Raw genomic sequence first — 24,485 nt, 5'->3', positions numbered from 1 at the left:
GGACCTCGCTGGCAGCCTCCACCAGGGCTGTGACCGTTATGCCAGTAGGGGTTGGGGGTGGTGGCGAGGTCCAGGTCCAGGGCTTGTCCCAGACCGTGGGCCCCTCGTCGCCCTAGCCTCCCCGCCAGGGGGCAACTCGGCACCTTGTAATTTTCCATAATGACTCCTGTCCTCCTCCTCCCTCCGTTGGGCGCTGGAGGTGCACCCCTAGCCGGCGCCTGAGGGCAGACCCTCGACTGAGCATGCTCAGTCGGGACTGCGTCTTGGTGCGCACCCCAGCCCCCACCCTGGGAACGACCCTCAGCCCCGGGTGTGTCTGCTTGACCACGTGACCCTCCCGGCCCGAACGGTATCCGTAGCGTCCCTCCGGCGAGCAGGCCCCCAGGGCCTGGCCGCTTTAAACCTCGTGCTGGGTGGAGCCTTGAGCGCGGTGGGCGGGGCCTGGAGTGGCCGCCCGGTTTGATGCGAGGTGGGCGGGGCCTAGAGCTGCGGGGCGGGGCCTAAGAGCGCGGTGGGTGGAGCCTCGAGCGCGCCGGGCGGTGCAACTGAGGGCCGTGCGCCGAGGCCCCTTTAAGGCGCGGCCGGGGCGGGCCCCGCGGCGCGGCCCCTTTAAGGCTTGGCCTACGTGGCAGCCGCTGGAGCCGCCGACGAGAAGCGAGGCCGGCCGCCGGGCACTTCCTGTGGAGGCCGCAACGGGCGCGGGCGCCGACGGGCCGAACGCCGAGCGAGCGAGCGAGCGAGCGAGTGAGCCGAGCCTCCCGCCGCCGCCATGGGCCAGAACGACCTGATGGGCACGGCCGAGGACTTCGCCGACCAGGTGCGGCCTGCGGCCCGGCGGCCTTCCCTTCCCGGCCCCCTCCCGCGGGCCCTCTCCCGGGCCCCGCCGCCCCCCAGCCTCCGCCCGGACCCCGAGCCCCGCGGGGCCGCCCCGAGGCCTGGGCCGCGCCCGCAGCCCTTCCGATCCCACCGCAGGGGTCGCGCCCCCTCCCCCAACCGCGGCCTCCCTCCCTGGCGCGTTGCCCGTCCCGGCCCGGGACCCCCACACCCGGCCTCCGGGCCCAGCCTGCCCCTCGCCGCCTCCTCACCACGGCCGGGTGTGTTCTCGGGCCCCGCTTCGGCACCCAGCTCGGGCGACCCGTCCCCCCAGCCGGCCTGGGCTTTCCTGGAAGGAGAGGGGTGTGAGCGGCTGCCTCCCCGCCCCCCGAGAAGGCGGCCCGAGTGCTGGGGGCTTGGGGAGCGTCCTCCGTCCCCGGCTGTTGGGGTGGCTCCCGCACCTTTTCCTTCCACTGGGCGCTCTTGGGAGGCGGGGTGGGAGCTGGGATCTTGGACAGGGGTTGGTCAGACTGGAGGCCTGGGGGTCCTCCCGGAGGAAAGGGGGCGCCCTGGTATGCACCCCAACTCCAGAACGCACAGCCCTTTTCCCTTTCTCTTTCCCGGACGTGTGGCCTCCGTGGGGTCCCTTTGACCCCGCGTTTCCCCTCCCCGGACTCTGCCCTGGGGCCGAATTGAAGGAGCGTCCATCTGTGCACGCACCTGGGAGGAGGGGCGGGGAGCTTCTTCCTCCCAGGAGGGCACAGGTGGCACCTGAGCGCCTGGAAGCCCTGACTCGGGGCCAAGGAACACCCGACTGGACGCACAGACCGGGGTGCGGGCGGGGAGAGGACAGCGCCCCCCACTTGGTTGATTTGCTTGGCAGAAGGCGGGAGGGGATCGGCTTATAAAAGTACCCGTTACCCTAAGATTGGCAGCCTCGTCCCAGGGCAGACCCGGGCGGCCCCGCTGCCGTCCTTGCCCTGGTTCACTTGCCGTGTGTGCCGGCCTTGCGGGGTTCAGAGTGGTGAGGCTAAGGCTGAATTCACCTGCCTGGGGTGCATCGAGCCATCGTGCTGGGGGCTGGGAGTCCTGGGGGTCCCGGGAGCCTGTGATTTACAAACAAAACAAAGCAAGCCAGTGTTTTGTGATCAGTGAACGGATTTCCGTTGTTCCCCCAGGGGTGCTAATATCTCTCTCGTGTGGCCTCCTAATTGGGGTCGCACATTTTCCTGTGACCCAACCATTTAAAACCAATTTGGGGGGTGGAGTCTGTCAACCTGGAGAAGCAGTTTTTCCTAAGGTGGTGGTTTGTGGGTACAGACAACTTAAACATGGGGCCCCTCGCAAACAGGGTGCTAGCCAGAGCTGCCGGAACCACGGAGGCCTTTTTGTCCGTTTCCACTGACATCATTTCAGTGACCCGTTTTACTAGCCGCGGGGACCGAGCACCAACACTGACTCTTCAGCCGGAAAACGCTGGTTTTGCAAGTGAATTTCACAACCAAATGTAGACAAAATGTCTCGGTCCCGCCGCTGCCAATCCCGGCCTGTAAGCTCTCCTCCACCACCTCCTTCCCTGCATCTTGTTTGTTTCTAAGGAAGGGATCTGGGACCCAGGAAGGCCGGGAGGGGCCCGGGTCGGGTCAGGTTGGCCTGCGAGTCCCTGTGGGAAGGAAGGCCAGGCCTGTGACCTCGAGGCTGTGCCACATACAGCTGCTTCCAGGCCCCGTCCCTCTCCTGGCACAGCTCAGGGAAGAGGCCGCTGCCTGAACCCAAGTGGGCCAGGGCCCCGTCCCGCAGCGCGGCCTCCTCCAGTTTACCAGGGCTGGGCCGCTGGGCCGCTGTGGCGATGGCAGGGGTGTCTATCTGGCAGGGGTGTCTGTCGGCAGCCGCCTCCGCCCTCCACGCAGGAGGGCAGAGGGCCTGTGCTCTTCAAAACCAAAGTTGGGAGCCTCTCCTGCCACAGGCAGGCGGGGCGCAGCGGACGTGGGCGGAGAGCAGGGTGCAGAGCAAAGTCACGGCTTCCGATGCACAGGTCTGGCCAAGCTGGGGTTTAAGGTTTACCCGCGTAGTAAAGCAGCGCTGCCAATAAGGGCGGCATCCAGGCTTGGAAATGAAAGCCATCGATTCTGCAGGGAACAGGGAAACGATGCAGCCACCGACCAGACAGTGCGACACCCCTGTTTCCTTCCAGCCTTGTCCTCAGAAAACAGGCGCAAACGTGCAGTGACAGGATGTGACCGGAGGCCAGGGCTGCTGAGAGGGGGACCCCAAAAGGCCCGTGTGTCCCCTGGCAATACCGACCCTTCAACTGCACCAGCGTGGGGCCAGGTCCTTCGTGCACGTCGCCGGGTCACCTCCGGACCGTGTGAGGCTGGCCGTGTCTCCATGTTCCGCGTGGAGACGGAGGTGCGCTGGGCTCGTGCGGCACACGGTGGCTGGAGGTTGAGTGCGTGTCTTGCTTCCCAGGTCCGGGCTCCTTGCCGCTCAGCAGTCCGGTGACCTTCCCTTCGGGTCTGCGGAGGCGAGCCCGGGTACGCCGTCTGGTTAGTGTCCGCTGGCAGGCTCCTCCCGGGCTGTCCCTCTGGCACCGGGCTCCTTGCCCTGGGCAGCAGGGACAGTGTCCTCCTGCTCGCAGGGGCCAGGCCTGGGGAAGTGCTGAGCGAGCTCTCTGCGGCTGGGGCTGGGCACCGGGAGCCCGTGAGCTCTCAGTCCAGATTACGTCCTGCTCCGCGGTCCTCGCTGCCAGAGCGCACGGGCCCGTGAAGGGAGCGGCGGCGCTCAGTGAGCTCTGCCTGCTGGCTTGTCCCCGAGGCCTTTTCTCCAGGGTGGCCGGGCATTTTCACCTGTCCCTCGGCGGGAGAGCCCGTTTGGGGAGCTGTCACCCAGGTGCCCCTTGGCCTCTGGTCAGGCATTGGGTAACGAGCGTGGCCTTATAGGACCCTGATCGGGCACAGCCGGTGTCAGGCTCTGGATTAACCACTCGGGGTGCCATGGGTGTGGGTTCTGAGCATTTCCCTCCTGCCTGGGCTTCGTGCCCTGGGCCACCAGGAGTGGGGGGAGGACAAAGGGGAGCACGCTGCCCTGCTCGCCTGTCTTCGGGGACTAAGGGAGCCACCGAGCCTCTTAGGGAGCGTGGTGGGGACATGGGAGACTGGCTGCTCCCCCGGGTTAGGCAGGCTCTTTGTCACGCCTGGATGGTGAGTAGAGAAAGCCAGCCGTCTCCAGCTTAGGGCCAGTGACACCTTCCTGTCCCTCCAGGTGTAGCAGGAAGCCACGGGCAGCACTCGGGGAGACTAGGCTGGCTGGGAGTTTGGGGTCACTGAACTCCCGCACCTGCCTGGCTCAGCCGAGGAAAGTCGCCGCCACTGGCTCGTTTCAGGGCTGTGTAGGTGAGAGCTGAGACGGTTGTGAGTCTGAGACCCCGTAACCGGCTGTCCCTCCCGCAGGCTCCCCCCGCTGTCCGCCTCCAGCAGTGTCCTGACTCCCCTCCGGGAGCAGCCCCTGGCCACGGGCAGGTGACAGCGCGGCCTCGGTGCTGCCCGATGCCTGGTGCCGCTCTGCTCTGCTCTTCCGGGGACACTGGCTCTGGGACGCTGTCCAGCCCGGCACGGTGTGGGCTCAGTGGCCCAGTCTGAACCCTGGTGACCAAAACACATGCAGGAAATGGGGTCAGAATGGGGTCTGGTCTCTGTTCGGAAACAGCTTTCCTCCGTGTCCAAGCAGGTGTCCCTGGAGGGCTGCGGTGTAACGGGCTCTGAGTCAGCCAGACCCGTAGGCAGGGAGGTCGCCTTCACCCGCCCGCTTGCCTTGGGAAGTCAGGGAGCAGCCTAGCTCAGGGGCCAATAGCGGGGCGGAGGGGGGGGGGGGGGGTTGTGCTTTCCCAGCGTAAGGAGACGGCCGTCTCCCCATGTCTGCGCGGAGGGAGGAGTGATTACCTGTCTGGAGGGAAGGCTCTCTGCTCTTTAATCCTCTGGACCCAGACACTCAAATTAGGAGTGCAGACTCTCCACGGAGGCTGTGAACTGCCTCCGCCCGCCTCGGGGGCTGCTGTGCCCGCCAGTGTGATGGGGCTCAGACCACAGCCCCGTTGGGAGGCGAGTCACAGCACCGCCCATGTTGGTCCCTGTGCTGCCTTCTGGGGTCACTTCCCAGCCTGGGGGTCCAACCAGGCTCCAGTCCCTGAGTCGGCCCCGCCTCCGGGCTTCTCCCCGGCTTAGCATCCAGGTGAGGCCGTGCCGTTGCCAGGGCTTCCCATCCAAGCCCGGGAGGTTTGTCTCCTCAGGGCTGGGGTGACGGCACCGTTGCTGGGCATTTCAAAAGCACGTGGGCCGTGAGGCGGAAATGGGAGGGCGTATGGCGTCAGCGGTCCCCGAACCCCCTGATCTGACGCGGTGTGTGTGTTTACACCAAGTGCACCTACACCTACACCCTGTGTTCTCTACGTGGAGCACTGGGACCTCTTCTCGGACAAGCTCTCTTCTGCTTATTGACGTCGGAGCGAACCTTGGCAACCTGTACTCCGCAGCCCTCACTGTAGAAGGGTAGCACAGACCCCCCCCCCCCGCCCGCCCCCAGTAACTCTGTCTGTCCCTGGTCACAGTGCACCAGCTGGTGGTAGTGGAGCCAGGAGGCGGTCCCACGCCTGCTAGGCTGGCTGTCCATCCTGTGACCTCTGCCCCCACTTCAGTGGTGAAAGGCTGGGCAAACGTGTGGAATTGACAGCGTGGGGCTCGAGCTCAGGAGGGGGGAAGAGAAGGGACACCTGCCTTGTGATCGCTGGCTCCCTCCTGGCACCCCCCCCCGCCCCCGCCAGGGGAGTTGGCTTCTCTGTGCTCACCAGCCGCAGCTGATGAACCAACTGAACACCCAGAGGCCATTAACTGCGATGGACAGCTTGAGCACGTTCTAGCACTATTAAGCAACTTTTCAGAATGCCAAAAATTAAGAATGCTCACGTATACACCTTCGTTTATTCCCACAATAGGTTTAATGAGCCCTCAGGGGCTGTGGCATTAATCTGACTGACCCGTGGGGCCAGGCTCATGGATGCCCTTTAGACTCTCGCTTGCTGACACATCACTCCTGTGGGTGGGCCCTGCCCGATCTTTCCCCGGTTCCTGCTGTTATCGGTGCCCTGGCAGTTCTGTCCCTTCCTATCTCAGCCTCGCGCGGTTGGTAAGAAAGTGCACTGGGACACCTGGTGACGGTTGTACCTCGGTTGCCACGTGTGCTGGCCTCCCAATCAGCCGTCATAAATGGCATGGCGCCCTAGCCGGCGTGGCTGTGATAGTGTCGGCCTGTGGACTGAAGGGTCCCCGGTTCCATCCCAGCCAAGGGCACATGCCTGCTGTTGGCGGGCTCGATCCCCAGTAGGGGGCGTGCAGGAGGCAGCCGATCAATGGTTCTGTTTCATCATTGATGTTTCTCTCCCTCTCCCTCTCCCATCCTCTCTGAAGTCAATATATACCTATACATTTTAAGAGTTTTTTTTAAATAAGTAAATGGCATGGAGCGGGGGACGTTATAAATGTGTTTCTCTGACGCTGGCCAGTGATCTTACACACTTGAGTCTCCTTGCGGGTGGAACAGCTGTCCACCCCATTGGTTAGCGTGTTTTCAGTTTGCTTCGGCCTCATTACCCGCAGGTTCAGGGTTTCTTCACAATTGTGCGCACAGACTTACCCAGGCCCGACCTTGGCTCTCAGGAGGGTCAGGGCTGGGCGGTGCACTGTGGTCCCAACTGCACACCGTGGGCCAGAGCCTGGCCTTCCCTCCCACTGCTGCCGAGAGGCCGGGCGAGTGAGCTTACTGCTGGCCCACCACGAGGCCCTCCCGCCCGGACCCTGGCTGGCACCTAAGCGGACTCTCGTCTCAAGAGCACGCTCAGCTCGCTTCTGTCTGGGAGGCCCAGGGCGCAGCCCTGACCAGCAGGCTGGGTGGAGTCGGCGCCGACCTGGGCGAACCCCTCCCCCCTCGGGGCCCTAACTTGCTGATGCCCTGGCCTGAGATTAGCGGCCGTGTCGGGGGGCCGTTCTTGGGGGCCAGCCGTCGTTGCCATACACGTGTCTGCTGAGGTGATAGAGGTCCTAGGAGAGGGTCACTGTCACCTGACGGGGTCTAGGCTGCCTGGAACTCATGCGGGTTCTCGCGCGCCCACACGCATGCTGGGAGCGGGTGCTGAGTCCCACGCAGGGCGCCAAGAAGCGCCTGGCCGGGGCCGGGGGCTCTGCCGCAGCCCCTCACCGCCATGTCTGTGGCCCACAGTTCCTCCGAGTCACGAAGCAGTACCTCCCGCACGTGGCGCGCCTCTGCCTGATCAGCACCTTCCTGGAGGACGGCGTGCGCATGTGGTTCCAGTGGGGCGAGCAGCGGGACTACATCGACAGCACCTGGGGCTGTGGCTACCTGGTGGCCTCCTCCTTCGTGCTCCTCAACCTGCTCGGCCAGCTGAGTAAGTGGCTCCCTCGCCGACGGCAGGGTCAGCCGGGGGCTGCTGGGGGCTCGCTGAAGGAAGAGGCAGCCCTGTGACGGCGCTCCCAGCGCAGATGCGGGCAAGCGGGGGGGGGGGGGGGGGGGGGGGGAGGGGGGGGCAGGGAGGAGCCCTGGTGCCTGGAAGGGTGATGAGGGGAAGGAGGAGGGAGAGGCGAGGCCTAGCGCAGCTCACGTCGGCCTCGGGCCTCGCTTCTGCTCCTGGTGGCGGCCTCGGGCCTGGACACGCAGGGCCTTGCACTTCCCGCCTGTCCTGCGGGTGCCGCCGGGCCTGTGATGGCGGCCAGCTGACCGCTGGGGGTGCCTGCCCTTCCCCTCCCACACCTCGGTTTTTGCCTGTGGCGGGTAGTTGGGCTGCGGCTGCACCTGAGGCCAGGTGAGGCAGCCAGCCACTGCGGCAGGGTCCCCTCATCGGAGCCCCTGACCCTCGCCTTCTCCTTTCCAGCTGGCTGCATCCTGGTGTTGAGTAGGAACTTCGTGCAGTACGCCTGCTTTGGGCTCTTCGGAATCATAGCGCTGCAGGTAAACGGGGGGGGGGGGGGGGGGGGAGGGCGGGGTCTCACCTAGAAACCACCGCTGCAGGTAAAGGGGGGGTGGGTCACGCCTTGCCTTTCTTGCTGTGGTTGGAGCAGAGCCTCTGGAAAGGCCTTTCGAGGGGTCTCCCTGGACCTCCTTTCCGAGAAGGGGCTCCATTGTCCTCCAGGCGGACGCAGGAGAAGCAGGCGGCCCTCGGCTGGCGGCTGTGCCCGAGTAGGGCCGGGCTCTGGGTGCCCCCTTTGCCCCGTTCGGGGTTTGCTCTGACAAGGGGGGAAGCCGCCAGGCGGGCTGCCGCCGGGACCCCATGCGACTGCCTGGCTGCTTGGGTGCAGGCTTGAACACACACCTGTTCTCCGGGCCCGTGGTCTCGGGTCCGCCCTGTTCTCGGGGCACACCAGGGGCGCAGCTCTGGTGAAATGGTCCGGCCCCCCGGCAGCTCTGGGGCACAGAGCCAAGCTTGCCCTCGGCGCTGTCCTGGGAGCCCAGCAGTTTGTGTATCTCAGATTTAAAAACTTGCCGAATATTATCCCTTTGGTAGAAAAGCAGGTGCTTGGAAATGCTGACACCCACCTTTTCTCTGCCCTCTGTCCCCTCAGACGATCGCCTACAGCATTTTATGGGACTTGAAGTTTTTGATGAGGTACGTGCGTCTGGTTGGAGGGGTCACCCTACTTCCTCCCCCCTAACCTCGGTGCTGTGACTGTCCATTGCGTCAGCTTCTTGGGGTCAAGACTGTGCTTCTTAGACTCTGTGGTGGGTGCTGGCAGAGCCTCCACCCCACCCGGGCCCTCAGGACACGTGAGCACGAAGTTGCCTCTCCTCACCGATGTCACCAGGGGGAGGGGGTCCCAGTGGAGCCGCTGCTCACGGGCCAGCTGCTCAGCAGTGAAGGTTCCGGGCGTGCTCAGGCGCCTGCTGCTGTCCAGTGCACAGACACGTGTGTGTCTTCAGGCCTCGTCCTGCTTGGTCTGCGGGGGGGGGGGGGGGGGGGGCGGGGCCGAGGTCTCCCGGCCGGTCTGGCGGCCCTCGGGCTGGGCCTGAGCGCTGCGTGGCGTCTCTCCCCCAGGAACCTGGCCCTGGGAGGGGGCTTGCTGCTGCTCCTGGCCGAGTCCCGCTCGGAAGGGAAGAGCATGTTCGCGGGCGTCCCCACCATGCGCGAGAGCTCCCCCAAGCAGTACATGCAGCTGGGAGGCCGGGTCCTGCTGGTGCTCATGTTCATGACCCTCCTTCACTTCGACGCCAGCTTCTTCTCCGTGAGTCCTGCTCGCCTCGCCCCCGCCCCGCCCCTGCCCTGGTGTGGACGTAGCAGAGCCCAGGGCCACGAAGGCCAGGCTTTCGATCCTGTTAAAGAACAAGCTGTCAGGTTCTTGTGTGGCCAGAACCGTGGGCCTCGCTGGAGGGCCTGCTGCCGTCCTCACAGGCTGGCTGCTTCCTCTCCTTCCTCCCCGTTATCTCGTGACCTTCGTGTGCCGGGCGTTGGGCACGCAGAGTTGAAGAAGCTTCTGTCCTTGTCCCCCACGAGTTTACAGAGCAGGTCTTTGTAACCGAGTGTGCGCCCTGCCTGGCGAGGTGCCCAGGAACGCCCGGCCGTCCCGGTGTGGGGCCCAGGCTCCCACTTGAGCGGGCTTGGGAGACCTCATCCTGTGCTGAGCGCTGTGCCATCTGCCCCGGCCCCGTTCTCACCCCGCCGTCTCAGCCCCACCGTCACCGTCCCACCGTCTCAGCCCCACCTGTCACCGTCCCACCGTCTCAGCCCCACCTGTCACCGTCCCACCGTCTCAGCCCCACCTGTCACCGTCCCACCGTCTCAGCCCCACCTGTCACCACGTCACCGTCTCAGCCCCACCGTCACCATGTCACCGTCACAGCCCCACCTGTCACCGTGTCACCGTCTCAGCCCCACCGTCACCATGTCACCGTCTCAGCCCCACCTGTCACCATGTCACCGTCTCAGCCCCACCTGTCACCGTGTCACCGTCTCAGCCCCACCGTCACCATGTCACCGTCTCAGCCCCACCTGTCACCGTGTCACCGTCTCAGCCCCACCTGTCACCATGTCACCGTCTCAGCCCCACCGTCACCATGTCACCGTCTCAGCCCCACCTGTCACCATGTCACCGTCACAGCCCCACCTGTCACCATCCCACCGTCTCAGCCCCACCTGTCACCATGTCACCGTCTCAGCCCCGCCTGTCACCACCCCACCGTCTCAGCCCCACCTGTCACCATCCCACCGTCTCAGCCCCACCTGTCACCATCCCACCGTCTCAGCCCCACCTGTCGCTCACCCCACTGTCACAGCCCCAGCCGTGAGCAGCCTCTGCACACCCGGTCCCTTCGCCCCGGCACCTGGCCGTCCCTTCTTCCTCACGCTGTCTCTTGCTCTCCCTCTGCAGATCCTCCAGAACATCGTGGGCACAGCGCTGATGATCCTCGTGGCCATCGGCTTTAAGACCAAGCTGGCCGCCTTGACTCTGGTCGTCTGGCTGTTCGCCATCAACGTGTATTTCAACGCCTTCTGGACCATCCCCGTCTACAAGCCCATGCACGACTTCCTCAAGTACGACTTCTTCCAGACCATGTCGGTGATCGGAGGCTTGCTGCTGGTGGTGGCCCTGGGCCCCGGGGGCGTCTCCATGGACGAGAAGAAGAAAGAGTGGTAACAGACCTTCCCTGCCTGGCTAGGCCCGTGGCCGTCGAGGACTGGTTCGGGGTCGATCAGTAAACGGCCGGCATTCACGTCCTCTCCCCTCCGCTGCCTGGGTGAAGCACAGATGTGAGAACTCTCTGCAGCCCTGAGAGATGGCTGACCGCTCTGCACGCCACCTGCTGCCTGACCAGCCAGCGGCCGCCGGCTCCTCCCTCCCCACGGCCAGGCCTTGGCCGCGCGGCGAGAGCAGCCGGGTGGGGTGCGGCCTCTGTCCTGGTTTTGTTCTTTTGTGGGTGGGGGGGGCCTTCCAGCTGTACCCTGAGCAGATACATCTGTGTATCATTCAAAGCAGTCTCCCTCTTATTTTTTTTTAAAGTTTACGTTTTTAGCTAAAACTCAATGATTTTGGATGGCCCAGCACATCAGAGCCGCTGGCCGCTCGCTGCCTTGCAGAGTCACACTTGTGAGGACAGTGAAGTGCTCGGAGGAGCCAGCCCCAAAGCGCGAGGCAGTATTAGGGGGCCCTGTTCGTGTAAAGTCCTTGCCTAATCAGGACTCCGGCCCAGTGGTGCAGTTTATGTGGGTCATCTCCCGGGAGCTTCCGTGGCCCAGGTGGGGATGGATATAGCCGCCCTGCGGAACCGCCCAGAGCCCCAGGGACCCTCGCGCCCAGCCACACGCGCCCACCCACACGTCTGCAGGTTGGCCCGGCCGCTCCCGGGGCCGGCTGGGGAGGAGCAGACACGCCAGCTCACAGACCAGTTACCTCACACGGAGGCTGCCTGCTTCTCCCTGGCTGAGGGACGGTCCCAGGCGGCGGCCGCGGCTCCAGCTCCCGAGGCTGCTGCTTGCTCAGACGTGTTTGCTCTGCTGCACACGGCCCGAGTTACTTCTCACTGCTCTGTGATGCCTTACGATTGGATCTGACTCCTGTATTTAAAGTCTCCTAACGTTGCCTTACACTGTGTTTCTCTTCTTGGGGGTGAGCACTTCCTGTCCTCCGCCAGGCCCCGTCCCAGTGAAGGCGCCGCGGGAGTTGGGACAGGTCTCTGTGCCTCCCGCTGTCCTCCCCCCAGATCCTTGGGGGACGCACCGACTTGGCCAGGCCCACCGAAAGCCTGGCCTCGGGGCTTAGCTCTCTGGTCTTCAGCGAGGTGTGGGCCTGAGGGCCAGCCCTGAGGCAGGTCCAGGTCACCTCCCAGACCAGAGCCAGTGAGGGGGCCCCGTGCCGGAGGCTTTGCGGGGAGGGGGCTGCCTTTTGCCCCTCAGGGCTCTTAGCACCGCATCTGGCTCTGCAGCCTGGACCCCTGACCAAGGGGAGCGATGGTGACCATTTCACCCACCCAGGCCCCAGCCACAGCGGAGGCTCGTCCTGGTCCTGGTGGTGGACAGAGCCGGCTGAAGGGCGTCTGTTCCCGGTCACTCGGACGCTCACTACACTCTGACTCAACCTGGGCCGCGTGGTCTCTTGGTCCACACCCCTCCCCCTTAACACATCCTGGCAGCCCCCACCCCTTGAGTGACAGCCCCAGAGTGGCACCCTCAGCCAAGCCGCATCGCCTAGGGCTCCTCCCTGACTCTGTGCTGAGACCTGTGTCGACCGCCCCTGGTCGCTGTGATGCGGCGGTCACTCCCACCCCTCCCCCTCCCCCTCCCCGCCCAGAGCTGGCTAGCCCTGGGCCCCGGGAGGAGGAGCGGAAAATAATCTACCAATTGGTTTTGGCAAAACAATTTGACAGTTTTTTGCTTTATGTGGGAAATAGGTATCGATCTCATTTGATGCTGTATTTTATATCTTAGTTGTGTTTGAAAACGTTCTGATTTTGGAAACATGGAAATAAACAATGGCATTTGTTGTACGCAGTGTGACCCTCGGGTGCCGTCCGGGTGGTGGGCCGAGCCAGGCTCCTATCTGCCACATGAGGCCCACTCACTCAGCCAAGTCCACACGGGACAACCCCCAGGGCCCCCACGGGACGGACCCTGATACCCGCGGGGTGGACCCAGCCCTGCTCCTGGGGCAGCCAGAGGAATGGATGGAGAAACCCCAGGACCCCCCACCCACTGGGGGGACACGGGGCAGCTGGGGGACGCGGGGTGGAAACCCCAAGGACTCGCGAAGGCTGTGCGTCTCTGGCAAACGTTTATTAACCCGCCTGCTTGAGAGAGCTGATGCGCTTCGGCTTGCGGTGACGGCTTTTGAACTTCTTTGACGGGCCCGACTGCTTCTGTGGCGGGAACAGAGTTCCAGTGAGCTCCCAGGTGAGCGGGCGAGGCCGCCCGCCCTGTCCACAGATGAGGGCTCAGCTGCAAACACCTAGGTCAGCTCTCCGCCCAGTGTCCCTCAGAGCTGCTGGCTCATCCAAGGCAGCGCTGCGAACCCCCAAACGCAAAGACCTTGACCTCTTCTAGCCCCTTGACCTCCTCTAGCCCCGCCCCTTCCGCACAGGCTCAGGGTGGCGTCTATCTGGCCCTCTCGGCTCCTGCGTGGCACTTGGGCACCTGTCCGGCAGCCGGGCTCCCACAGGTGCAGACCCAAAGCACCCGCCCCGTCGGCGCAGCCCTGGCTCCTCGCATGTCATGAGCCTGGGGTGCTCTCTGCACAAAGGGTTGTTTTATTTATTTTTCTAGGGAAATGGAACCATCGCTAAGGACACTGCTGCCGTGTTAGCAGCCCTGGAGGGACCACTCACCTTCCTGCGCTTGAGGGCCAGCTCCCGGGCCCTGCCCCGCCCCTCTCCGTCCCCAGCGCCCTCTTCTCGTGGGTGCCTCGGCCTCTCGTCCTCATCGGTCAGAACGTCATCAGCGCTGTCCCCGTGCTCGGCCCCTGCCAGGTCCTTTTTGGTGAACAGCTCGGCTGGAAGGAAGAGGGATCTGGTTAGGGTCACTGCCTGTGCAGGGGGCAAAGGGGCACGTGGAGAAAGGAGCCGGCCAGAGCCACCTGCTGCTGGGGATGGCCAGGCCAGCCAGGGGGAGTGCGAGGGAGAGGAGGGGGAGGGGCAAGGAGCACATCCCGCTTACGTGGGTACAGGTCTGCCATGCTGTCGTCACTGTCACTCGGGGCCGTGCCGTCACCATCGCTGGACTCGGGCTCCCAGAAGGCTGGTCTGCGGCGGGGTGGCCTGTCACTGTCCATCTGGTCTTCCCTCCTCCTCCTCTTGTGCAGGAGGCAGGCGGGCACGTACTCCACGCCCTGCTTCTGACACTCTTCATCTGCAGAGGGGCCAGCACAGCACACGGTTCTCTCCTCACCTCCGGTCCTCCGGGCCCTGCCTCACCCCACTAGGCACATAGCAGCGGAGGCAGAGAAATGCCACCAGCTCGGTTCCTACCAGGACAGTGAGGCCAGCGGGGGTGTGGCCGACGGACAACACGGCACAGATCTACTGGGAGTGAGCACCCGCCTCTGGCTGGGCCCGCCAGGCGGCATGAAGGGGCAGCTGGGAGGGCACCAGGCTGCAGGGGCCCAAGGCACCTGACCTGGAAACCGTGCCGGCCTGTCACCAGGAGGCAAGCACCGTGGCTCATGGAATTGGCGGCCCCTCTGTTGACCTCTGGCCGGAGCACAGGGCAGGAAGGATGGAAGGATGGAGGCACTGTCCTTCCTGCACTGAGGACTCACAGGCCCTCCATCAGCACAGATCCCCCAGTGCAGTGCAGCTCCCGGGGGGCAGGTGGTGACAGGGGCCTGGCTCTCACTCCTCCCAACTCCTGTCACCATCCATGGGGTGGACGAGCCTGCTGGGGTCACTGTGCACTTCTAACCACCTCCAGGACCCGATCCCCTCTCCATCTCTGCCACCCACTCCGGCCTCGGCACGACCAGAACCCCCACAGGGCATCTCCTCGGCCCCCTCGCCCCACGCAATGCCTCCCCACGCTCTCTCCGCCCACGGTTCAGCCTCGTAGTGACTCTCTCACTGATGGGGAACCAGCCCAGCCCCCCGGCTGCTGCCCATGACCAGAGGACCAGCTCCTTCCTGCGCCGGCACAGGCTTTGTGGGGCCAGAGAGGGGGTGGAAAGCGAGCCTCCTGAGGGCGGTCTCATGCTGCACAGGAAGCAGGAGAGCCTCCGGCCTCCTCGTCCTGTCTCCCCGTCGTCCTGTCTTCCCATCGATCCCACCTGACTGCCCCTGCCTGGCCCTCCTCCCCCGCCTCCAGCTGCGGCCACTGCCCGCTCCAGCCTGGCTGTCCCCGCCTTGCCAACCAGCTGCCTTGTCTCATCTCCAGCTCACCTTTCTCTCCTCTCCCCTTGGCTGGCATCTGATAAGAGTCCCCCCTTCCTCTCCACCCGACACCTGGGTCCTCCTCACCCTCCCAGGGCTCCTTGGTACCCAGGCCCCACTCTGTCCCTTCTCAGCTGGCTCCACGGATGCAAAGCCACGTCTGTGTCAGTGATCTCCATCACCTGAGCGCTGGTCCGTCCGTGAGTCAGTCCAACAGCCACCAGCCCTGACACGCCTCCCATTTAAAGCGCGTTTCACTTTCCGTTCCCCCGGAAGCCTATTCAGACCCCACGCTCCTACTTCATGGCGCCACCTGTCACCTACCAGTTCTCAAGTCGGGAACTTCCTGCCCCTCACTCCTCATCGGGCGACCCCACCGCCAGGTTAAAGCCTGTCCACACCTGGTGACCCACGGGGAACCCCGCCACCTCTTCATTCACCTGGATGCCTGCAGGCACCCACTCCCCTCTTCCTCTCCTCCCGGCCCTCTCCTCTGCTCCTCAGAGGATCAGGGATGGAGACGCACTGGTCACGCCAGTCCCTGCTTTACCCCTTTCATGCATGCGGCTGCCCGTGCTCCTGACCACGGCCTCCAGGACCCTCTGTGCCCCCGCCCCACCTCCCTTTCTCACCCTCTGTGATGGCACACGGCAGGCAGGTCCTTCAGGGCCTCCCGTGCCCAGCCTTGGACCCGGCCCAGATCCTGTCCTCTTCCCGCTCCGCATGCCCCTGCCTCGGCCTCCTGAGTCAGGCAGGCCCCCCGGCTGCCCAGCGCCCCCCTCACAGCACCCAGCACAGCCAGCTAGGACTGCGCAGGCCTCCCAACAGCGTCCTTCCCTGTAACCTGGATGAGATGCCGCAGGAGCTTAACTCTGGTTTAGAGCAGCTGAAGCTGCCGAGGACAACGAGCGAGGAGCACTGTTCCGGGGGTCGGCTTCCTGCTTTGCACCCCGCTTCGCTGCGGCGGCAATCCACCAAGCATTGCCACAGAAGGGCCCAGACCACTTCTGCCCTCGAGGGGTGCGCACCCTGGGGAGGGCAGGCATGCCCCCAACACCCGTGACCGGGCAGCTGTGTCCCCACCCCCCCACACACACACACTTACATTTACACAGAGCTTTCTGGTAGCGGCGGCCCTGCGTATGCCGCAGCACGTGCTCCGGGGACTTGTTGATGTGCCGCAGGGTGAGTTTGCAGAACAGCTGGTGCCTGAGGGTCAGAGGGAGCTGTTTGCAGGAGCAGCACAAGGAGTCAGACCTGCTCTCCAGCCTAGCCACCTCGGAATCACCGAGGCCAGCTGGGGAGGGGCGTCCAGGAGATGGTCTGGGCACCCCGGTTCTTACACGCTCCTGAGCAGGTGCACCCCGCCGGGCAGGCAGCCACCGGGCAAGACGGACCTGGCCTCACGTTTGCTTGGCGCATGACCTGGCCTGCCTTCCCCACTGCTCTGCTGTGAGCACGCATGTTGAGGACTCAGCGTTCAAGTTCATGAATGAGTGCCCGCCAGGCCATCGCCTCTTCCTCCGCACAAGTTCTGTCAACCGCACCGTCACCTAAATCAGTTCCCCTTGAAAGTGCAAAAGTGAGCCTGACCTCGAGCAGAGCCTCAGGGGAAGCAGCAGCGCTCCCCGTCCTCCAGGGAGCAGACAAGCCTCGCGTTTACAAAAGAGCGAACAACTCCGCAGGCACGGGCCTCGCCGGTGCCTCTCAGCTCCCGGGCTCCCGCAGGCAGCCGGCCTCCCAACTCCCAGGCAGGTGGGCGCCCACAGACAGGGGTGGGCATGTGGAGTCTCCCGCCGAGCAGCGGCCAGTGACGGGCTGCAACTGTCCCACCCGGGCCCCTGGCGATGCCACGCTGTCCCGCCCCGGCCCGCCCGGCCCACGTACGGGTTCTTGGTGCTGGGCACGATGTGCGGCTCGAACTCCGCGTAGGCGAAGGCCGGGGAGGCGCGGGCCAGCCGCCGGTACTTCTTGCCGCTGGTGTAGACCTGGAGCTCGGGCAGGCGGCAGGGGAGCTCGTGACCCGTCAGAGCGCACTTCACCTGCGGCGGGAGGCGGGGCGGTGAGGCGGTCCCGGGGCAGTCGGGGGGCGGGCGATGAGGGGGTGCGGGGGCAGGCAGGGAGGCAGGGTAGTCATGGGGGTCCCGGGGGCAGTCGGCCCCGGCCCGCGCACCTTGCGGGCGCCGGGCTGCAGTCGTAGGCTGGGGTGCTCGCGCAGGAAGGCGCGCACATCGGGCGGCGGCTCACTCATGGCTGCGCCGCCGACGGACCTGGAAGCCTGGCGTCGTTCGAACCACCTCCGGGCCGGGGGCGGGGCTTGGCGGTGCCCCGGAAGCAAACGCGGCCGACCCCGGAAGGGCTCGCGGGGCGATGGCGGCGGCGCGGTTGCTGGGGCAGTTGCTGCGCGCATCGGCCGCGGGGCCGGTGAGCGGAGCGGGACGGGGCGGCGAGCGGGTGGGGGAGCGGGGGTGCCCGCCCCGGGCCGGGGGAGCTCAGCCGGCCCCTCGCGTCTCCGCAGGCCCCGGCCCGCGCGGTCTGGAGGAGCGTCCTCGTGGTCCGCTCGCGCGCAGGTGAGGACTCGCCCCGGTGTGACCTGGGAAACGCCGCCCCGCGCTCCACGGGGCGGGGTCTGGGGGCGCGGAGATGGGCTCGGATCGCCTTTACAGACTCAGTGCCTCCTAACGGAGCCCTGATTGCGCCCGGGGACGTTAACTAACCGACGTCTCATTGGCCTAATGAGGGAGGGTCCGACCTGAGCGTGAAACCAGGTGTCTGAGACCCCAGGAAAGCTGTCGGCTCAGCAGGCTGCGTGTTGCCCCTGGACGGCAGCAGGGGGTGGGGTGGCGTGGCGTGTGCAGTGCTGTGCCCCCCGGAGGGTACTTTGTAAGCCTCCCGCCCAGGCCCTCCTTTCTACCACCCAGGAGGCCCATGGCGCTTTCCCGGGAAGGGCCTCCTCTGAGAGCTTCAGAGCACTTTCTGTGCATATTGTTCTGTCTCTGAATCTATGAGCAACGAAAAGGGCAGCTCAGATGGTTGGAGCATCCCCTGGGTTCGCCAAGATTGAGGGTTCGATCCCTGGTCAGGGTACATACAAAAATCAACCAGTGAACGCATACGTAAGTGAAACAACAAATTGATGGTTCTCCTCCCTTCCTCCCTTAAATGAGTAAATTTTTTTTTTTTAATCTCTCCCTCACGGGAGCACGCCTGAGCGAGCCTAGGCAACCCAGCTGGCTCACTTCTACCTCTGCAACTTTGTAAATAAATTCTGTCTTTTAACTTGAAAAATAAAGAAGAGGCAAAGCTGTTACAAGAGCTCTGTAGAGCACTGTCCTGAGTTTCTATCATTTCTGCCTCTTCAACCACAGTAGTCCACACGGTGCGTCTCGGCGCAGTAGAATACCCATCACAGCACCCTTCTGCGTGGAAGGCGTGGGGTGGGGCCATGAGTCACCCGGGTCATGGTCGGTGGCAGAGCCGCGACTAAGCCCTGGGGCTCATTCAGTCAGTAAACATCCACTGAGTGCCACGCGCGGGGCCCTGGGCTGGACACAGGAGCTGCTGGCTGGCTCCTGCCAGCAGGTCGTGGGCCCTTCCCTCCCGGATGTACCCCGTGCTCTCCGGGGCTGGCGACCCCAGGCCCGTGTGAACCTTCTAGGGCTGGCCTGGAGGCCGAGCAGGTGCGGCAGCTCCGCAGCAGAAGCGCCTGCCACAAAAGCAGAGGACGACTCCTTTCTCCGGTGGTTCCTGCTGCTCATTCCTGTGACTGCCTTTGGCCTGGGGACATGGCAGGTAAGACTGGCCTCTGGCTCTCGTGGCTCCGAGCCCTTGACCCCGCTGCCGTCTGCCTGGGCTTCTGCTGTTTCCGTAGGTCCAGCGTCGCAAGTGGAAGCTGAAGCTGATCTCAGAGCTGGAGTCTAGAATCATGGCCGAGCCTGTCCCTCTGCCCGCAGAGTGAGTGCGGGGCTGCGGCCTGGAGCTCCTCGCACTGGTCAGCAGCGGGGCTGCTTCTGCTGGGGTCCTGGCCCTCAGGTGGGCAGTCCTGCTGGGCTTCTTGCTGACATGGTCGCCCTTGGGAAACTGCCTGAAACCTGTGGTCCTGGGAGGGATCCCCACAGTGCTGATGGCCCCTAAAGCAGGAACTCGTAGCTGGAGGGGGAGCAGGCATTGTCACGTCTTAGTGGTGTTTTGAAAGTGCCCTAAATGATGCTACTGCCCTAGAGGAACGGCTATATTCAACAAAGCCTCCATTTAGGGGCGCAAACAGGGTTTTAGCCACACTGATCAGTCCATGCAGGAGTACCCATCTGGCTTCTCACGAAAACATGCACTGGTTGGCAACACAGATCCGTTCCCACTCGACACCCAAGGGGTCAGCTGTCCCTGTAGCGTGCACTCCCTGCACCCCAGCTGTGCCCCCTCATCACCCCATCCTGAAGCCGCGGTGGGCTTTGTGGCTTGCAGCCGGGAGGGTTTGTCTTCCTCCCGGACTGTTGGCTCCAGCTGCACTTGTCCCCCCTCCCGTGCAGCCCGTTGGAGCTGAAAAGCCTGGAGTACAGGCCGGTGAAGGTCAGGGGGCACTTTGACCACTCCAAGGAGCTGTACATGATGCCACGGACCATGGTGGACCCGGAGCGGGAGGCCCGGGAGGCCGGCCGGCTCTCCTCCTCGGCCCAGAGCGGTGCCTACGTCATCACCCCTTTCCACTGCACCGACCTGGGGTGAGTGACACGCAGGGAGCCTGGCAGATGTGGTCAGGGCAGCTCGTCTTCCCTTCTCGGCCCCCAACCCTGGGAAGACCCTGGGGAACCCAAGAACCTGAAGGTTGGATTCCATCAAGAGTTTGATTTCGTAGCCCGGACATCAAGCTGACTCATCCTGTTGGCTCTGAAAGGGGCGGTGAGAGCGGTCTGTCCAGTGGCCACCTCATTGAATGATGGGCAGCAGGAAGGGTTGGTGACAGGAACTCTGGAGGGAGCCAGCTCAGGGAAGGTGTCCCAAGGTACTAGCTGGGCCAGACTTGGCGGGAAGAGAGCATTCCAGAAGAGCGAGCGCAGGGCAGGGCAGTGGGGCAGCTTCCCAAAGGTCAGTGGACGAATGAAACCCTGGGGCCCGGCCACCCCCAGCCTCCTGTTGGGACTGGGATGGGCCCGTTGGCCTCTAGCTGGCTGCCCCGCTAGTCTCCCGGGTTAGAAGGGGCGAGTGGAGGCGGGTGCACAGGCTGCTGCACCCAGCCCTCCGGAGGGGAGGGAGCCTGAGCCTGAGCCTGAGCCCTGGTGGGCGTCACTGGGAAGACATGGGGGTGAGGGACAACCTTGGCTTCCCTCCCAGGGGCTGGTGGCTCTTACCCATCAGGACGTGGGCACAGAGGAAGACCTCCCCAGTGGCACACGGCCCGTCTCCGCTGTCCCAGTTTAAACCCTCCCGTGGCAGCACCAGTTGCTCCTGAAGGCACAGAAGCCAACGTGACCCTCTCTCCGAGCCCTTTCCCGCCTGAAACCGGCTTTCCCCATCTAGGCTGAGCATCCTGGTGAACAGAGGGTTTGTCCCCAGGAAGAAACTGAATCCCGACACCCGGAAGCACGGCCAGGTAAGGGGCAAAGGGGTGGGGCTGTTCCCCAGGTGAGGGCTCTGGGAGCCCCCTCCATGCTGTGCCCTGAGGGATACCCTTTTTTTTTCAGATTGAGGGCGAAGTGGACCTGGTTGGGGCAGTAAGGCTGACAGAAACCAGGAAGCCTTTTGTTCCGGAGAACAACCCAGAAAGGAACCAGTGGTATTACAGGGACCTGGAGGCCATGGCCAAGCTCACAGGCACAGAGCCCATTTTCATCGATGCAGACTTCAGTACGTGACCGGCCAGGCCAAGCAGCTGTACTCGGTTCCTATTTGCACCCTAGTGTGCTGGGGGGGGGGGGGGGGGAAGGGGGGACGGGACCTGGCCAGGTACAGGTGGAAGGTCCTGTTGAGGTGACTTGAAACTGGCAAAGTTGAAAACTACAGCTCTGGGAGAGAGCTGGCTAGCAAGGCCCCAAGGAAGCAGCTGGCGGGAGGCCAGTGTCAACACCTGCTGTCTCTGCAGAGAGCACGGTCCCTGGAGGACCCATTGGAGGGCAGACCAGGGTGACCCTGAGGAACGAGCACCTGCAGTACATCCTCACCTGGTGAGTCCCCACCTCAGGTGCCCTCTGGCCCCTCCCCCACCTTCAGAACTGCTCACTGACACTTTCTTCCAACCCAAGGTATGGACTCTGTGCGGCCACGTCATACCTGTGGGTTAAGAAGTTCCTGCGTCGGACTCCTGGCACCTAACAAGATTACTGATGTAGCCTGTCCTGGGAATCACTGAATAAATATTTCAACAGACTGGGCTTAACTGGGCCACGTGCTGTCGGTGTAAATAAATCGCTACCGGAATGAGCTAGTTACCTGGTTGATCAGAAAACCCAGGCTTGGCTCAGTGTTCGAGTACGCGTATGGCTGAGCAGCAGATGCAGACAGCTTTTTTTAAATGGACCCCCACACAGCAACTTGCACAGTAGTTAGTTCAAGGCCCCTGGTTTGAAAATGGACTTGCCACCATCCCAGACTTCTTGCCGGCAATAAATCACCTTCAACCCCAGGTGCCCAAGACGCTGGCTGAGGAGAATTTTTATTACTTTTATGTACAGAAAACTCAACAGTGCACACTTAGCCCAGCTTAGTGGCCAGCTCCTTAGCCTTGGCCTTCTCCAGCTTGGCGATGCGAGCCACCGACTTTGGACCCAGGACGTTGCCTCCCCAGTGGCGGCGGATCTGCAAGGACAGGAGCAGACGTTAGCCTGGCCCAGTGGTCCCTCCTGTTGTTGGCACGGCTCGTGAGGAGCCAGGCCGTCCTCTGGCTGAAGGCCTGATTCACCCGCGACGGTGCTGCACGTAAAGCGCTGCTTACCTCGTCGTATCTGTCGTTGTAGTTGGTCCGGATGGCCTCCACCAGCTTAGCCAGAGCTCCCTTGTCCTCCCTAATGAGACAGGAAATGTGGGTCAGGCTACTGGCCCCTTCCAGAGAGCAGAAATGGAGCCTTGTTGGCTCCAAACACAGCAAGCCTTTTGCCTCAGACACAGTATGACCACATGGTTTATTCAGGTGAAGAAATTCGTAACCATCATCGGCAAAGGTTCAGCTAAATGTATTTATTCCTTTAAGCTAGAACATTTGCGCTTTTAAGATAAAATCCAGAGAGATGAAGTGGACTGGGGGGGCAGAGCGGAGGTGGGAGCAGGCTGTCCCCTGCGCACACTTGGGTTTGGGACCGAGCTGCGTACTTACGAGTTAACCTGTGTGAAGGCGACAGTGGTGCAGGTCTTCCTGTGGACGAGGCGCCCCAGCCGGGCCTTCCCCTTGATGATGCAGTAGGGGACCCCCATCTTGCGGCACAGGGCGGGCAGGAAGACCACCAGCTGGAAGACAGCGTTAGCTCAGGGTGCGTTCTGACCAGAAGCCATGGTTGAAGCTCGCTGGGCAGCAATTGCTCAGGGTTAAAAAGCTCATGGGTTTGCACTTCAAGGATGAATTCAGGGAGAAATTCACATCATTGCAAGAGCCACAAGGCTGGATCCCTTGTCAGTACTGTCCGCAAACGAAAGCCGTCAGCCCACTTTGCCTCTTAACGTGTCGGGCTCAGAACAAAGCTCTGTCTGGAGGTACCGACATAGAGAGACCCAGTCTCCGTTCAGCAGCCAGCGCTCACACAAGGTCCACGTACCTCGATGGGGTCCACGTCGTGCGCTATCACCACCAGCTGGGCCTTCTTGTTCTCCACCAGGGTGGTGACCGTGTTCACCCCTAGAACACACAGCCGGTCTGCGTGAGTGGGGGTGCATGGGTGCTGTTCACAAAAGCAACTCTACGTACAGGGCCCAGCAATGCCTTGGGGTTGAGGCTCGATTTACTCTTCAGTGATTACAGATGAAGAAGATGCCTGACTACTGACGGCCTGCCCCCCCCCCCCCCCCCCCCCGCCCCAGGAGAACCCCACTCACCTGCTCGAAGGACAGGAGGCCTCTTGGTGGGCACATCGCCTTTGCCGGCAGCTTTTTTCTCAGCCCGGGCCAGCAACCTCTGCTTCTTCTCTTGCTTGGTCTCGGGCCTGTACTTGTGGGCCAGCTTCAGCAGCTGCGTGGCTGGGGAGAAACCACCAGCTTAGGCTCGCAGGCTAAGAGCTACCCTTCCTCACTTCCATGCACACAATCCCTTCAGTTATGCCACCTTCAGGGTCTGGAAACTAAACGGAACCCCGAATTTCAACAAACCCGTCTACTGTGAACCACCCAAGGCAAGACGGTAACCGTGTCCTTGGGCGGGATCTCTCTCCCAGCGCTGGCTCGAAGCCACACCACCTACCTGTTTGGCGGTCCAAGGCCTGGGTGAACTGGTTAATGGCAGGCGGCACTTTCAGCCGCTTGTAGAGAATAGCCCTTTGCCGCTGCAGCCGAATGTAGCGGGGCCACTTGACAAAGCGGGTGAGGTCCCTTTTGGGCTGGATGTCCTGTCCTGCGAGGCAAAGGCCAGCACTGAGCGGGGCTCGCTCACCTGGTTCACGTCTGGGGCCCCCAGTGCAGGTGCATCAGCGATCTTGGTGGTTCAGCGTCATCACATCTCGCAGAGCAAACGTTCTCACATCATCTGCACTCGGCCGCCCCTCCCAAGGGGGCAGGTTAGGAATGGGGCCCAGTTTACAGCTACAAAGTGGCAAACGGAGAATCCCCATCCCGGCAGCCCCCCCTCCCAAGCCCACTGGTGAAGACATCATCCGTCCAATAAATGCGCTCTTCGCTGGCAGCCCTGCCACTTCGCCCCCTTTCTCACTCACCAATGCCAAAGTTCTTGGGCCTTTTCTCGAACAGGGGGTTGACCACCTTCTTGGCCTCCTGCTTCTTCACGACAGCAGGGGCCGGCGCCACCTTCTTCCCCTTGGCCTTCTTCCCCTTCGGCTGGGCAGAGGAAACCCAGGTAAGCCTCTGCCCCCACCAGCTCCTTCGGAGGCGCCGGGCCCGGGCTGGCCGGACCCCTCCGGGGCAGGGCTGGGCCCCAGACTCACGCCCACGCGGCGCGGCAGCGAGCCCGGCCACCGGCTCGTGCATCAGCGATCTTGGTGGTTAGGGACGTCCTCACCATTGCTCAGATAGCAAATATTCTTTCACATCATCTGCACGAGCCGAGACAGCCACGTTGCTGCGCGGCGCTGCCCAAAGGCTGAGGTCAGAGCTTTAAGATGAGGACAGCCGGGGCGGCCCCGTCCCACAGCGCTGCACCCCCAACTCGGGGACAGTGGTCCCCTCAGGAGTCCGACTCCAGAAACAAGGGCGGACTCAGAACCCCTCGCCTAAGGCCCCGCCCCGGAGCAGGCTCCAGGATGCATCCGATCCAAGCCGCGTATTCGCAGCGCTTGCCGGGTCCTCCTCCCCCGGCCCGGACGCCAGGGAGTCTATCCCGGCCCAGAGCCCTCTGTGCCAGGCCCCGCGGGGCTCTCCTCGCTCCGGGCGGTGGAGGGACCCCCGCGCGACCGAGTCCCGAGGAGGATGGCAGCGGATAGAGCCCAGGCCCGGCGCCGGCATACCGTATCAAGAAAACACTCACCATCTTGGGCGACAGGAGGAGAGAGAAAGAAAAAGGAATTGTGGGAAATATGTATGCGACCTCAGAGATCGCGAGAACTGGAGCCTGCGCGGGATTTCGAATTTAAAGCGACAGCACTCCTTTCTCCGGCCCTTCGGTCGGGGGCGGTGCC

The 24,485-nt window shown here is 63.5% G+C and overlaps 4 protein-coding genes across 7 annotated transcripts; 2 read left to right on the top strand and 2 right to left on the bottom strand.

Annotated features, from left to right (window-relative positions):
• The first annotated feature begins 597 nt into the window (after positions 1-597).
• On the top strand, positions 598-12,351 carry SURF4 (surfeit 4). Of its 2 annotated transcripts, XM_080670729.1 has the most exons (7): positions 598-817; positions 7,081-7,267; positions 7,751-7,827; positions 8,439-8,482; positions 8,909-9,095; positions 10,239-10,402; positions 10,528-12,351. In XM_080670729.1, exons 1-7 carry the CDS (start codon positions 770-772, stop codon positions 10,565-10,567), a joined length of 747 nt encoding a protein of 248 aa, XP_080526855.1. In that variant the 5' UTR covers positions 598-769; the 3' UTR covers positions 10,568-12,351. The 2 variants fall into 2 exon arrangements, with proteins under 2 accessions (XP_080526855.1, XP_080526854.1); XM_080670728.1 differs by having other exon boundaries at positions 621-817; positions 10,239-10,639.
• SURF2 (surfeit 2) lies at positions 12,214-17,302 on the bottom strand. Of its 2 annotated transcripts, none has more exons than XM_080670724.1 (6): positions 16,892-17,302; positions 16,606-16,760; positions 15,824-15,927; positions 13,514-13,705; positions 13,186-13,349; positions 12,214-12,720 (listed from the first exon to the last, which is right to left on the bottom strand). In XM_080670724.1, the coding sequence occupies exons 1-6, from the start codon at positions 17,126-17,128 to the stop codon at positions 12,640-12,642; spliced, it is 933 nt and encodes a 310-aa protein (XP_080526850.1). In that variant the 5' UTR covers positions 17,129-17,302; the 3' UTR covers positions 12,214-12,639. The 2 variants fall into 2 exon arrangements, with proteins under 2 accessions (XP_080526850.1, XP_080526851.1); XM_080670725.1 differs by having other exon boundaries at positions 12,616-12,777; positions 16,892-17,058.
• Positions 16,998-21,079, top strand: SURF1 (SURF1 cytochrome c oxidase assembly factor). 2 transcript variants are annotated; one of them, XM_080670726.1, is made up of 9 exons: positions 16,998-17,142; positions 17,237-17,288; positions 18,377-18,510; positions 18,590-18,672; positions 19,248-19,439; positions 20,236-20,308; positions 20,400-20,562; positions 20,798-20,879; positions 20,958-21,079. In XM_080670726.1, exons 1-9 carry the CDS (start codon positions 17,089-17,091, stop codon positions 21,025-21,027), a joined length of 903 nt encoding a protein of 300 aa, XP_080526852.1. In that variant the 5' UTR covers positions 16,998-17,088; the 3' UTR covers positions 21,028-21,079. The 2 variants fall into 2 exon arrangements, with proteins under 2 accessions (XP_080526852.1, XP_080526853.1); XM_080670727.1 differs by having other exon boundaries at positions 17,118-17,142; positions 17,237-17,834.
• Positions 21,080-21,339: 260 nt separating this feature from the next.
• On the bottom strand, positions 21,340-24,407 carry RPL7A (ribosomal protein L7a). Its single transcript, XM_080670732.1, has 8 exons — positions 24,335-24,407; positions 23,568-23,688; positions 23,099-23,248; positions 22,738-22,878; positions 22,461-22,540; positions 22,025-22,155; positions 21,647-21,716; positions 21,340-21,510 (listed from the first exon to the last, which is right to left on the bottom strand). The coding sequence occupies exons 1-8, from the start codon at positions 24,335-24,337 to the stop codon at positions 21,406-21,408; spliced, it is 801 nt and encodes a 266-aa protein (XP_080526858.1). The 5' UTR covers positions 24,338-24,407; the 3' UTR covers positions 21,340-21,405.
• Positions 24,408-24,485: the final 78 nt, after the last annotated feature.

Source organism: Plecotus auritus (genome assembly GCF_963455305.1).
Source record: "Plecotus auritus genome assembly, chromosome: 5".
NCBI lineage: Eukaryota > Metazoa > Chordata > Mammalia > Chiroptera > Vespertilionidae > Plecotus > Plecotus auritus.
The sequence above is the reverse complement of the archived record's forward strand: the minus strand, read 5'-3'. Positions and strand labels throughout refer to the sequence as shown.

Excerpts from the sequence above, each read along its gene's own strand:
- SURF2 (XM_080670724.1), bottom strand. The coding sequence starts at position 17,128 with ATGCGCGCAGCAACTGCCCCAGCAACCGCGCCGCCGCCATCGCCCCGC. Across the intron at positions 15,928-16,605 it reads GTGCCCAGCACCAAGAACCC|GCACCAGCTGTTCTGCAAAC; the intron begins GTACGTGGGCCG and ends TCTGACCCTCAG. Across the intron at positions 13,350-13,513 it reads CATGGCAGACCTGTACCCAC|CCGAGCTGTTCACCAAAAAG; the intron begins GTAAGCGGGATG and ends TCTTCCTTCCAG.
- RPL7A (XM_080670732.1), bottom strand. Across the intron at positions 21,717-22,024 it reads GCCTTCACACAGGTTAACTC|GGAGGACAAGGGAGCTCTGG; the intron begins GTAAGTACGCAG and ends CTGTCTCATTAG. Across the intron at positions 21,511-21,646 it reads ACAACGACAGATACGACGAG|ATCCGCCGCCACTGGGGAGG; the intron begins GTAAGCAGCGCT and ends CTGTCCTTGCAG.
- SURF4 (XM_080670728.1), top strand. The coding sequence starts at position 770 with ATGGGCCAGAACGACCTGATGGGCACGGCCGAGGACTTCGCCGACCAG. Across the intron at positions 8,483-8,908 it reads GACTTGAAGTTTTTGATGAG|GAACCTGGCCCTGGGAGGGG; the intron begins GTACGTGCGTCT and ends TCTCTCCCCCAG. Across the intron at positions 9,096-10,238 it reads TCGACGCCAGCTTCTTCTCC|ATCCTCCAGAACATCGTGGG; the intron begins GTGAGTCCTGCT and ends CTCCCTCTGCAG.
- SURF1 (XM_080670726.1), top strand. The coding sequence starts at position 17,089 with ATGGCGGCGGCGCGGTTGCTGGGGCAGTTGCTGCGCGCATCGGCCGCG. Across the intron at positions 19,440-20,235 it reads TTCCACTGCACCGACCTGGG|GCTGAGCATCCTGGTGAACA; the intron begins GTGAGTGACACG and ends TTCCCCATCTAG. Across the intron at positions 20,563-20,797 it reads TTTCATCGATGCAGACTTCA|AGAGCACGGTCCCTGGAGGA; the intron begins GTACGTGACCGG and ends CTGTCTCTGCAG.